Source organism: Biomphalaria glabrata, chromosome 15 (genome assembly GCF_947242115.1).
Source record: "Biomphalaria glabrata chromosome 15, xgBioGlab47.1, whole genome shotgun sequence".
NCBI classification, from domain to species: Eukaryota; Metazoa; Mollusca; class Gastropoda; family Planorbidae; genus Biomphalaria; species Biomphalaria glabrata.
In genome coordinates this window covers 14909699-14922674 of record NC_074725.1, presented here as the reverse complement: position 1 = coordinate 14922674, position 12976 = coordinate 14909699, and the positions used below count along the sequence as shown (strand labels likewise).

The following is a 12976-nucleotide window of genomic DNA, read 5'->3' as shown; positions in this document are numbered from 1 at the left end:
ACAATTATTGCCAAAAATGTTTTATGTTTTTTTTTAATAGGAAACAAACATAATTTTCACTTAGGCATTAAAAATGTATCTTCGTGCTACTTTGAAATATAAAAAGTAGGATGTCTTAGAAAATGGTGACAAAAATAGAACAAAGTTAAGAGCCTTATAAGGCCTTTTTTTTTTCTTTCTTAACCAAAAATTACCCCATGCTTGGTAGGAACAAAAGTGTCTAATAAAAAAAATGAAAAGTTTATAAGGAGTGTGTTGTTAGCTTTAAAAGGTAAATTAAAATGACTGATTATAATTATCATCCTAAAATCAGTCTTTCTAAAATCCATTTAATAGCCTAAAAAATTAAGATTCTGCATAAGGTCCTATTATACATTGATAGTGTGCAAAAATGTCTTAATAATACCTCAATCAGAAAGACTATGAAATGAATATTCCTTCTAATTTCTGCTCATAAAATAACTTATTGATTTTTACTTTAAGTTACTGAGCCTAGGACAAAAATTTTCACAAAAAATATTGCTGTCCTTTTTCTAAATGCCAGTACACAAAAGAGTAATGTAAGTGATATTGTCAAAAGCCTAGAATGTCATCTTTCACAGTTGGCCAATCTCCTCCCAAAAAAACAACAACCAAGATAAGATAATAAAATTTACAATCTTTAGAACCCCTTCAGTCTCTTCAATATATTTTTGCAATTTAGGGACGTTTGGTTTGAAGTGAAGAGTAAGCTATGATACTTAAATTTAACAGAAAATGTGACAATTAAGATTTTGCTTAGCTTGTGCCTTGTAAACCAAGATTTGTAAAAATGTGTATAACTAGTCTAAAAAAAAAGTAATATGCCAGTATTTAATTAATAACATTTATTTTAGGTCATTGAAAAAAAGGCTTTGAGGATAGAACATTAACTTAGCTTTAAGAGTTGTAATTATTTCTATTTCAAAGTAGCTAGCATTATAGCTTATTAAAATTATTCAAAGCATTTTCTTTATTTAATTTTCTTTTAATGCAGTAAAACAATGTGAGTCTTTGTGTTTGTTCTTTTTTGAACTTGTACAATTTACAATATTGGTTTTACATAACTTACTGGCAATTGTAAGAATAAAGGAATTAAAAAAAAATATTTTTCAAAATAGATACTAATTTCTAATTACGTTACTTTTGAAAATGATTCTGATTGTAGAAACTTCTTACAAGAAACAATTGTAATGGGGGAATCTTTTTACCCTTCCTTATTGCATGAATTTGTGTAAGGAGGACACTGAAGTATAGGCATGCACAGTGATTTCAAATAAAATAATATAGGGAAAACTGTGAAAATGAGAATAGTTAAGTCAGATAATGTCTGTCCTAATCAAATAACATTATGCTATATAAGCAAACCTTTGGAATAGTGTTGTACAACACAATTTTGAAGTACTACAAAAGTAATTGTGATTTTTATCCTATAAATTTTGTTTAATGAGGTATTTAAAAGCTTGAAAAGAAAAAGTTTGAAAGCTATTTATCATCAACTACACATTTTAAATGTGATGTCTATGCTCTGTGCACATTATAATGATGAATTCTCTAATATTAGTATAATGATCTATTAAGTTGTAATATGTGTGATTTAGCTATTATACATAAATGTGATATTAACTTTTCTTCTGGTCTGGATCTGCTGAAAACTGATGTAAAGAAACATCATAAACAAAAAAGAAAACACTAACTAGAACTTGAAGTGATTAAACTATGAAATCGGAAACAAATGGTGAATACAAAAGTAGAACTAAAAAAAAAGCAATTACTCTCTTTCTTTTTCTTGGGGCCTATTGGAGAAAATATTTAATTAAAATACATTTGGAAAGGTAACAAAACACTATGCCTACATAATATTTAAGATTAAAACAAATATAATTATAATTGCATACATGGGAGAAAATTTAGAGAACCCTCGCACCACACTTATTAAAGCACAATACATTTTATTTACTGTAGTGGAAATAAACTTAACTTATAAATAAAAGAACATAAAAAAGTAAAAAAAAAAAAGAAAGGGTTACAGACCTTTGCTTCCTTTCTTCTTAAACTCAACAGGCTTGAAATGAATTGTTGGCATGCTGCACACCAGCTGCATTGGGTTAGCTTCAACCAGTACAGCATTTTTCTTGTCCCAGCCAGCACCTTGTAAGAACAGACCTTTTACATACACTCCATCCTGAAAAATACAATGAACTAAGGTACACATTACATTTTTATAATAAGACTAATACAATGCATAATAACATGTATGAATTCTGACTTTCCATAGTTCTTAGAAATATTTTTGAAAATGTCTTTAAAACAAAAAGCTTTACCTTTGCTGGTCCTGTCAAGTTACTATCATCTACTGTCTGAGGAATGAACTCCCAGGATAATGAATCAACAGAAAGCTGCAAAGAACAAAAGAAATTTTTGTCAGCAATAGTACATTGCTTTAGTAGTATTGGGTAGCTATTTATTAATCACTGTTTATACTACTAGAGTTTTGGTATTGACATGTACAGTAGATTCCAATGTACTATACAACATTACATCTTGATCATTCTGGTCTAAAAACCAGCCGGTCTGATAACACATATCATTACAAGATAACGTAAGCTTTACATTCAGGAATGAAACCTCATGTACATTATTAATAAAATGTTTTAATTATACGTACTTAAAAAACACAAAGTTTCAATCCATTACCTGCCAACCTATGCTGTCACATTTCAAATAACAACAATGGCAGCATTATAATTTTATTTACATTGAAGCTCATTGTCAATGAAAACAATTTTTGAATAATTTTCAGTGAATTGCAATTCCTATCATTGCTGTCACTTTCAAAGAGTATAATAATTGTGGTCCAATTAAAATAATATACTTATATAACCTACTGGTATTTATTTAGTTTCCAAAAGTTCAAGGTTAAATAAACAAGTAAATTTGGGGTTTAACATTTTGAAGTAGCATTTTAGTTAATAAGAAATCCTCAATTTTTTTATAAGTAAATACCTGTACTCCCAATTCTGAAATAATTATCTAAATAATCTATCAAGAAAGACAAAAATTATATATATATATATATATTTCATGTATTAAAATAAATGAGTAGCTAACAAATAGATAGTTGAAGCAAAGACAACTATTTTGATAAGACATTAAAAAAACATGTGAACTATTAAGGGTACCTGATTCTGTCTTGCAGCAGTTTGTAAGACAGCAGTAAGAAATCCTGTAGGAAATGTGAAGGCTGACATCCAGAAGACCCATGGTGGTTTAGCCAAAGAGGCCCACTTGGAAAACATGTCTACCCTCATGACTAGATCTCTTGTCCATGAAGCCAAGGGTTTCATTGAGTTATAAGCCTGGGTAAAAAATAAAAAGTTCAATTTAAGTAACACAGACTGTTATAATGTAATAGTTTTCTTCCCTAATTGTAAGTTTAGCAAAATCCAATATAAATAACTGAAAACATATGATAGACATCTTGTTATTTTGTAAAAAAAATGTATTCAATTAATAAAAGCACACAAAACTAGTTGTGTATTTATTTTAATTGTTTTCAATTAAAAAAAATTGAATCATATAAAAAAATCACAAACAAAAAAACAAACGAGTTAAATGGTGCATTTTCTAAACAAATTTATACTATTGCCTAATCCATTATTTGTTTTTCAGTCGAACTTATATATTGAGCTATGGGCATGTTTTAAGGGTAGTTAACAAAACAAAAATACTTGCGAACACATACATTTCCAGAGTACCTCTTTATTGTTATTAAAATTTTCTGTACAACACTGGAGGATTTCTTTTTATAAAAGGTTCTCAACATGTGTCAAGAAAAGATGTTTTATGACAAATTTTTTTTCCTAGAGCTAACGGTTCAATTCTGAATTAGTACTCTAGCCAACTGTATTTAATAGGCTTAATGGCCAATAAAATCAAAATGAAAAGATTGTATAAGTCAAACCTTTTCCCACAGTGGTGGCACACGACCATCAAATATACAGTTGAAAACAGTCTCCAGGTCAACAGTCATGACAATAAGACCTTGGATTCCTTTCTCCAGTGCAATGAGTGAAGAGCGGATTTCATTCAGTAGAATGTTGTAGCGCTGAATCTATGGAGATAAGTTATATAACAGGATTAACAATTCAATAATAATAATAAGGTCCTTGTTCCATAGACCTAGGGGTATTAGAGCATGGAATGGGTTGCCTGAATCAGCCAGGAAAATCAGTGACTTGGCAGAGTTTAAGTCATTGATTAACATGCATGACTAGATTGACCTAAGGACATGCATAGGATGTAATACTTTTCTTTTTTAATGTTACGTCTGTATTTTATAAGATAAGGTCAACATTTTAATTATCATAGTTAAATTTATTTAAAAAAAAAACAACCACTAAATTCATAATGGTTACATACTTCTTGTAACAGAACAACATTCAATGGAGATGGATCAACAGACAGGATCTTGGCTGTACCATCATAATCCATGTTTTCTGGTATTTGTTTGAAAATATTGGCTGCAAGGTCTAACACCTTTGAAATAACACAAAAAAATACCCAACATAAATTAAAATACCATGATGTGATACAGATTTTTGTGAATAACAATAAAAAAACAAGGTTACAAAAGACAGTTTGTGTGGAAACACAAACTCAAAATCGGCCCCTGAAGTAAAATGTTTTACATAATTCGGATAATCCTCCAGAGTTGAAGATAGTTTACTTCCTAGTCCAAACCTCCCACAGGTCGACGGGGGATGGGAGCAGGCAGGGTTTGAACCTTCGATCGTCGATAAATCCCAAAGACAGTCCAGCGCGCAAACCGCACGACCAGTGGTCCACCCAGGTAGGCTTCAATATTTTCAGAAAGAACATCCGAATGAAATTATATCAAAGACAAATGAGAGATAAGAATGGAGAAAGAAGGTTAACAGATCTTGTGTAGTGCCCCAACCGTCCCGCAGATCAAAGGATACGTGAAAGTGAATGTAAAGTTAGATGTGAACCTGGCCTAACTAGTTTGTGGTCTATAGGTCAGATGATGTAAAGTTCATCTGTCGTTGTGGCCTATGGTTGAGGGTGTCATGTAGCCAGCACAACGACCAACCGCCTTTGCTTTTCCCCAACTAATGTCAGGTACCCATTAGAGCTGGGTAGACTCAGAAGTTGAAAATCCCAGGATTCGAACCCGGGACCCTCGGTTCGAACTAAATAAGTTAATTTCTTTGAAAAGGCTCAATCTCATTTTCGAATTCTCAAAAAAAAAAAAAAAAAAATTTCCGCTATATAGAAAAATGTTCACAAAAAATGATGTTCATAAGATTACTATTTGTCTTAAATTAGGTGTAACATATAATGCATACTAATTAGCTTTTTCTTATAAAAAACTGCTTGCATAATTGATTTTTAAAAATTAGAATTTTCGCTTTCAGGAAAAAAAAAAGTAGCCGTTGCATCAGAACTTTGAATGGTCTAAAATATTGTGAAGTCGGATTTTCAATATCTCTTCTAGTTTACGAGATCTAAACGGGACAGACGGACAGACATTTCGCACAAAACTAATAGCGTCTTTTCCCCTTTCGGGGGCCGCTAAAAATGTATTCAAAAATTATTTAATAGAATATGACAATTAAAAAATGTTTTACTGAAGTTATTATACATTGTACATATATGTATTTTCAGAATTCTAAAGAAGGTTCTTTGTACAGCTCTAAAAAAATTATAAACTTTAAATAGATAAAAATGTGTAAATACATATAAACAAACTATTTAATTGTTAAATTAAAACCAACACAATTTATTTTAAATAAAAACACACCAGTTTTGATGTGTTCACAGATATTTCCCTTAAGAATTGTAACATGAATACAAAACATGCATGTCATATTGTACCTTATCTTCTCTACTCTCTCCAGATGAGCTGGATACTTGAGGCTGTAATGACAGTAGAGTATCAAACAACAATCTGGTCTCTTGTATCTGTGATGAAATGTCAGCGTTGGGATGTTGACCAAAGGCCTCTAGAAATAGAACAAACTGAAGATGCTTATTTTGAAACAAGAAAATGATAGAACTTATAGCAGCGGTTCTCAACCTTTTTAGCAGTAATGTTTTCTTTGACTTGTATAAAGTCCAGTCTAACCTGGATGATCCACATTTGGCAACATACTGACATATTCTTTATATGATGAGAGAGGACCATCTTTTGGAATGTAATAAGTTGGCAAGGATGACAGTCTAGAAAAGATACAAATAGGGCAATTTAAAAAAAAAGAGTAAATAATTTGATTGATTTAAATACATAGAACTATAGTGAAATTACACACGTTTTTCCCCGAGCCTTTTTATTGTAACAAATGACAGTAAAAAAAACAATGTAAAAAACAGACATCACAACAGTATTCACACATTGAGATCATGTTTGTAGATACTTCATGAAAAATGACTAAAAAAATGGACTGATGGTGCTTCGTGAGATGGTAGTTGTGACCAAATAAATTCACACTGCTTAATGAATCTTTTGGGGCTATGTTTTGCTGATGTGTAAAATACAAGCAGGTGGTGGCTATTGACAAAGTTTTCTGAATATGACCAGCTCTGACACCAGCTAGCAGATAACTTCCAAAAAAGATTGCTAGAGATCTTTTACCAAGGTCACATGATATACTTTGTAACTAATGTTCTACCAGACTAAAAACAAATCTACTGCTGAAGCCAAAGACTGTGAAAAAAAGGACTTGCATGTGGCAAAATATCTAGATCCCAGCTAGGAGTGCATAGCCACATGAATTAGGGGCATTAAGCTAGTATTATTAATATGAATAAAAATACTAAATGAATTATAAAAGCTTCATGAACACATTTTTACTTCTTTTTTTTTCAAGCAAAAAAAAAACAACAAAGCATACAACAGGGTGTGTTATTAAACATAATACATAAAATAAGGTTCTTTTTCTAAATGCCACTCTGGTTATAAAATGGTATGCCAATATTGGCCAGCACAAAAAAAATTAATGAACAACACAAACAAAACTGATGAGATTAACAAACAAGGGTTGTATAAAAAAAACTTTCGAGTGAACAACTGCAACTGTTGAAAAAAATAATACATTTACATATGGAAGAACAAGTTTTAAGTTTTCCTCACTTGTTGAATGGTACTGCCAAGACATTCTCATTCATGTAGTCCCCTATGTAAGTCATCAGTAACCTCCTATCCCAGTCATCTGTCACATGACCCCCATAGTTGATGTTGGCAATCAAGTACTTCAGAGCTTCCCATGGTGTCTCATCATAGCCATCAAGGTAAATGGATAGCAAGTTTTCAGAAACCTAAACATAAGTTTAAACATAGCCATCAAGTTTATTGGATAGCAAAGATTAATGTCTAGGAAAGGATCAAAAGTATCTGTGGCTTCTAGAAAAAACTTTTAAAATACTAAAAAAAAAAAAAAAAAAGAAGCATCACCACACATAATGGAGTTGTTTGATGTCAGAAGAGCTCCGTTCATGTCAGATGATAGAACTATTTTTCTATCAGACTTAAGTTCATTCAGTTTATAAGTTGTAGTTGCTAGTGTGATTTCTGCTTTGTTAACTCTCAATCTTGAAAATTATCTCTATTTGAGGATTTCAGTGTGTAACTTAATGCATTTGTAGTTTTATCTATTTAAAAACTTTTATAATAGACATAACTTTCAAAAACACCACACAACACAAAAAGTAAGACTAATCTATGTGTATTAAAAAAAGAAGCGTCTAAAACTTTAATGCGATAAAGTGCTTGACAATGAAATAACAAAACAAACAAAGTAGTCCCAAAGTAGTAGTTAGTCAAAGTATTTACCTCAAAATCTGAATCATTGAACTCATAGGCAATGTTCCAGCCCAGCATTAGGAACTTCTTTCTTTCTAACAAAACAGAGTGGAAGAAACAAAGGGTAAATAACAACTTCTTATACTTTTCTTGCTTGTGACAGCGAAGGAACTGTTGATCTGTTATCAAATGATAGAGACGCTTCATATTGGCTTTCAAACCCTGAAAAGTATTTGTTTACATATTAAACAACATAAACAAAATAAATTAATTTTTAAAAATAATATTGTATGTTCATTGTTTATGATAGCTTGATTCTTCCTTAAAGAAAATTCCATCTAAATACCAAATTAGCTGGAATTCTGTATGGGGTTCTCAATGTAACAACCATTTCCTCAACTACACAAACCCAGAGCCATAAACAAATGATATAATAATATCTACAGAATGAATCCATTTCTATGTTTAAGTATTTAATCTACTCATGAAGCTGTATATCTTTCTAAAGTGTTTAAGCCCTTTTGGTACCAAAAAAAAGGAAGAGAACTGTTTATCACTTTCCAATACCTCTTATGGCAAAACATTTACATGTCTTTAAATAAAAAAAAAAGTTCTTTCTTTCAATGAATCATACTAAAATAACAAATGCTAAACCAGAAATTACTTTAATTATTCACTAAAAATTTAAACTTTCATTTGTGAGAACAATAAAAAAAAAATGAGTACTGGGTACTTTAGACCTACTTTTGGTGGTTCAGTTGTCATTTTGATACCCGTCTGTAGAATTGATATTGGGAACTCTGGATGAGGGGATGAGGACAACCACAAGCGGAAGTCCGGGTGCGGCTCTTCAACTTGAAGCTGCTCTACCAATTTATCTAATTGGGGCATCCAACTCAATGATAAATGACAGTTTGCCAAGAATACCCACTTTCCCTAGAAGAATTTGAAATAATTAATGAAGATTAGCATTTTAAACATAATTTAGATTATCACTTAATTTTTCATTTAAGTATATGTTTTTTTTCTATGTAACAGAAGAAAAATGATACTACTGAGAACAGGAATATTTACTTATGAGAAAAAAAAATCTTAGGTTTTTAAATGTGTAGACCATCATGTGTATATTGTAATTTATAAGTTTGGAACATAAAATATAAAGGTAAAAAATAGTAATGTAATGAATATTATAAAAGCAGGTATGTGAACTCTACCTATAGTTCAACACTCCCATACCAGTGTCATACCTAGTCATACAAAAATGCTATTGAAAAAAAATACACATGCTGGTGATATATCATTTAACAAATTTATGGCTTCTTAAAGAATAAACTGGTTTTGGCACCTGGCAAATAAGTCAATTTATCAAGCAGAAACAAAACACTATGAAATGTATTGTAGGTTTCAAAAATACATTAACAACAAAAAAAGCAAACAATATTTTTTCCACAACAACATTCTCAATTGATCAAATTACCTCTCTCACTCCTTCCTTGATCATCCTTGTTGCTATTGGGGCTTGACCTTGACCTAGTGACAGAGCATGGAATCTGGAAACCATTCCACTGCTTTCAGCCAATTGAAGAAGACCACTTGTAGGATCCTGATAGATAATATATTTTAAGATGTAAGACCACATAAAGAACAGTATTGGAGGTGAAAGGCATAATATATACTATTACCAACTGATGCTCGGTATTCTGTTAACTGAAGGTAAATATGGTAAGCAAAGAAGAGTTTCTCTTTTTCTATGATGTTTATGAGGGAAGTGTATAGCTAATATTATCTTCACATCCCCAAATCGATGTTACAAGACAAGGTGAAGGCTTCATAATAGGTGACAGAGTTAATCGAAAAAAACAAAACTTAAGCACATAATTCTAAAATACTGTAAATAGTGTAAATCAATACAAAGGTTTTCATACTGAAAGCAAACAGGATAGTTATTGTTTAAACATTTTATCTTATCTTATCTTATAAAATACAGACGTCACTTCAAAAGATAGTTACGTCCTCTGCGCTTCAACTAGATCAATCTAGTAATGCATGTTAATCAATGACTTAAACTCTGCCAAAGTAATTTTCCTGGCTGATTCAGGCAACCCATTTCATGCTGTAATAGCCTTTAGGAAGAAGGAGTATTTTTTACTAATTTTTCCCAGCATATGGAACAGGAAATCTTTGTGTCTTTCTGAGTATTTTATTAGGTTTTGTTTCTGTATTTGAAGATATGGTTCAGTATTTTATGTATAATTACTACTTTACTTTTTAGTTTTCTATCCTATTCTATTCTAATGATTTTACTAAAGGTGTTACTCTAATCAAATGTGAATATTTGTTTGTTATGAATCTCACTGTTCTATTTTGTGTCTGTTCTAGTTTCTTAATGTTTTCTTGAGTTGAGGGGTCCCAAACGGAGGATGCATATTCTAATATTGGCCTGACCAAGGTAAAATGAAATTTTAGTTTTATGTTCTTATTTGATTTATAAAATTTCTTTTAATAAACCCTAATGCTTTGTTTGATTTTTTAATAATTTCAGCAAGACAAGGATTACATGATAATTTTACAATTATTATAACACCTTAGTATTTTTAGTTTTTAGTCTGTGTAACTGGTTTATCATGAATAAGATAAGTGGAATTTATTTGTTTTATTGTTTTTGTTTAAATTCATCTTTGAATGTTCTCATCATGTTTTATATTTTGTATTAATTACTAGTTACATGGTAAATAATAGTCAAATAAAGTAGTATTTAGGCTATACATTAAACAGCTAATAACAATCATTTAAATTACATGAATTTCTTATTTAATGTAACCAAAAACATAATTGACCTACCACGCCTGGAGAAAGTACAAATATCAATGGTGTCCTCGGTGTTGAATCTTCAACAACAGCTTGCATGTCAAGGACAGGAGGCTCTGTGAACTTGGATCCCAAGTTGTTGATGATAAATGATGTTGCACAGAAGGATACTCTGTCAGGACGAAGGGAGCGTACAATAAGCATGCGCTGGAGCTCATTACATGCATTATCCCACTCAGCTGTTTAAAAACAAGAATAATTTCTGTTTATTTTTCTTTAGGAATGCAAAGAATAAATCTAACGAGTTTACACTTTCAGCATAACTTTATAAATTACCTGGCAATGGTGTTGTTTCAGGCTCAGCTGATGTGTACCAGAGATTCCAATCACGTGGATACTGCTCAAAGGATTGGATAATACCATGGAAGTTGGTCAGTTTGTCCAATTCTGTTATGTTATCCCAAGAGTTATCTGACAACCAATTGGTGCAAGGGTTGTCCATCTGATTTTCTCTGTCTAATACCTAAAAACATATATCATTAAATGTCAGATCTTTGATGTTGATGTAATTATAACAAGTTTTCCTGGAATTTGGTGTGCACAGTATAGAAGCACTAATTACCATTTGACAGCTGCACTGGGAGATGACAGCATGCCAAAAGCAATCTTTTTTGGTGAGCTTAAAAGAGGACGGCATAACAGAGGTGGCCACTGTAAGCGCTATAAGGATTAACTCAGGCGCCACTTTGCCCTCACTGGCATAGAGGAAAGTATCTGGCAGCAGATGGCCTCTGAAAGAGACAGTTGGAGAGCTCTTACAAAGGCTGTGGGACACACATTTGAGACCAAAAAAAAAGCCCTTATTGAAGACAGGCACAGAAGATGGAAAGAGAACTTAAATAGATCGCTGACGGAAAATGGCTTTGTCTGCATGAGATACTGAAAAAATCAGGTCACAACTGGGTTTGAATAGTCATGTGACAATTGGCACTCATTCTTAATCTTCAGAATTGAAGACATTGATTATTAAATATAACAAAAAGTATTGTTTTAGCTCTTCCTAAAGTTGTTAGCTAGGTTTAAGGTTATACTTACAATGCCTCCTCTAAGGAAAAAGTTATATTCATCCATATTAAGTTTTCCTGCTTGTTCCAAGATTTTAGCACACATTTGGAATGAGAAAAGTAATTTATGTTTCTCAAAGAGACCTCTGCATGTGTATCTGTTTTGAATGAAAACAAAAATGTGTCATTAAAACATGGTTATTACTGCTTTTACTGTTTTTAAGTACTGGAGAATTGAAGTCTTATGCATCTAGGTGACATTCACATTCATCTTACCTGTACACAGCATAGGTATGGTATTCACAGTCATCTTACCTGTACACAGCATAGGTATGATATTCACACTCATCTTACCTATACACAGCATAGGTATGATATTCACACTCATCTTACCTATACACAGCATAGGTATGATATTCACACTCATCTTACCTATACACAGCATAGGTATGATATTCACACTCATCTTACCTGTACACAGCATAGGTATGATATTCATTTAAGTTTGAGATTCTCTCATCCAACTTGGAAGACCGCTGTGATTTCTCAATGGACAATATGAAGAGCTCAATGTAGGAGTCCAGTGAGAATTGGTACATGGGGTCTATTCGACCCATGTCATTCAGAACAAAGAACAGAGTTGATGCTCGCTGGGCACAAGGCCTGTACCCCTGTGGATAAATTATTTCAGCACTTAGGCTATAAATAATACACGAGCGTCTCAATAAGTCTTCTTTCAAATTTAAGCAAGTGTAGCCTACATGATATAATTTTCAAAAACATATGCTAGAGTTTCTAGTTATATCATAGCAGGAGAGGAAACCAATGAATAAGTCATGCTGCAAGTCAGAAGTACAGCAGGAAAATGAAGGAGCTCTTCAATGCTATAAAGAGATAAAAGATGGGATAGTTTCAATGCCTTGAATACATAACTTATTGGTCTAAAGTGTACCATAAAAGTGATCACAGTAGAAAAGATGGCTTGAAAGTGTGAAGAGCTAAAGCAAATGACTTCTGAGTGCAGAACTTTGGATTTGTACATCATTACAGCATGTCAAAAGAAGTACATTAAAGAGAATATGGCTACTTTTAAACACACTTCTAGAATGTTGCAAGGTGCAAGACACAAAAATTATTCATAGGTAATGAAATACTTGACTTCTTATCCTCAAAGGGACATTGTTGGCCTGGGGTTACAATTAGTTTTATAGTCAACTTGGATAGAAAAACACTCATTGATGGAAAATATACACAGTTTTAAGAC

The 12976-nt window shown here is 31.9% G+C and overlaps 1 protein-coding gene across 2 annotated transcripts in view; it reads right to left on the bottom strand.

Annotated features, from left to right (window-relative positions):
- The window catches only part of LOC106061794 (dynein axonemal heavy chain 2-like), a 69904-nt gene that overhangs the window by 2430 nt on the left and 54498 nt on the right, over positions 1-12976 (bottom strand). The window contains exons 74-89 of one of the 2 annotated variants that reach the window (XM_056011843.1): positions 12184-12383; positions 11744-11870; positions 10985-11171; positions 10682-10887; positions 9318-9443; positions 8585-8776; positions 7871-8062; positions 7172-7356; positions 6167-6261; positions 5917-6044; positions 4441-4557; positions 3983-4132; positions 3201-3377; positions 2343-2417; positions 2053-2203; positions 1794-1814 (exon numbers count right to left, since the gene is read on the bottom strand). In XM_056011843.1, the coding sequence (XP_055867818.1) occupies positions 1794-1814; positions 2053-2203; positions 2343-2417; positions 3201-3377; positions 3983-4132; positions 4441-4557; positions 5917-6044; positions 6167-6261; positions 7172-7356; positions 7871-8062; positions 8585-8776; positions 9318-9443; positions 10682-10887; positions 10985-11171; positions 11744-11870; positions 12184-12383 (2329 nt within the window). The remainder of the gene's footprint in view (positions 1-1793; positions 1815-2052; positions 2204-2342; positions 2418-3200; positions 3378-3982; positions 4133-4440; positions 4558-5916; positions 6045-6166; positions 6262-7171; positions 7357-7870; positions 8063-8584; positions 8777-9317; positions 9444-10681; positions 10888-10984; positions 11172-11743; positions 11871-12183; positions 12384-12976) is intronic. The other variant, XM_056011844.1, reaches the window with a different exon arrangement.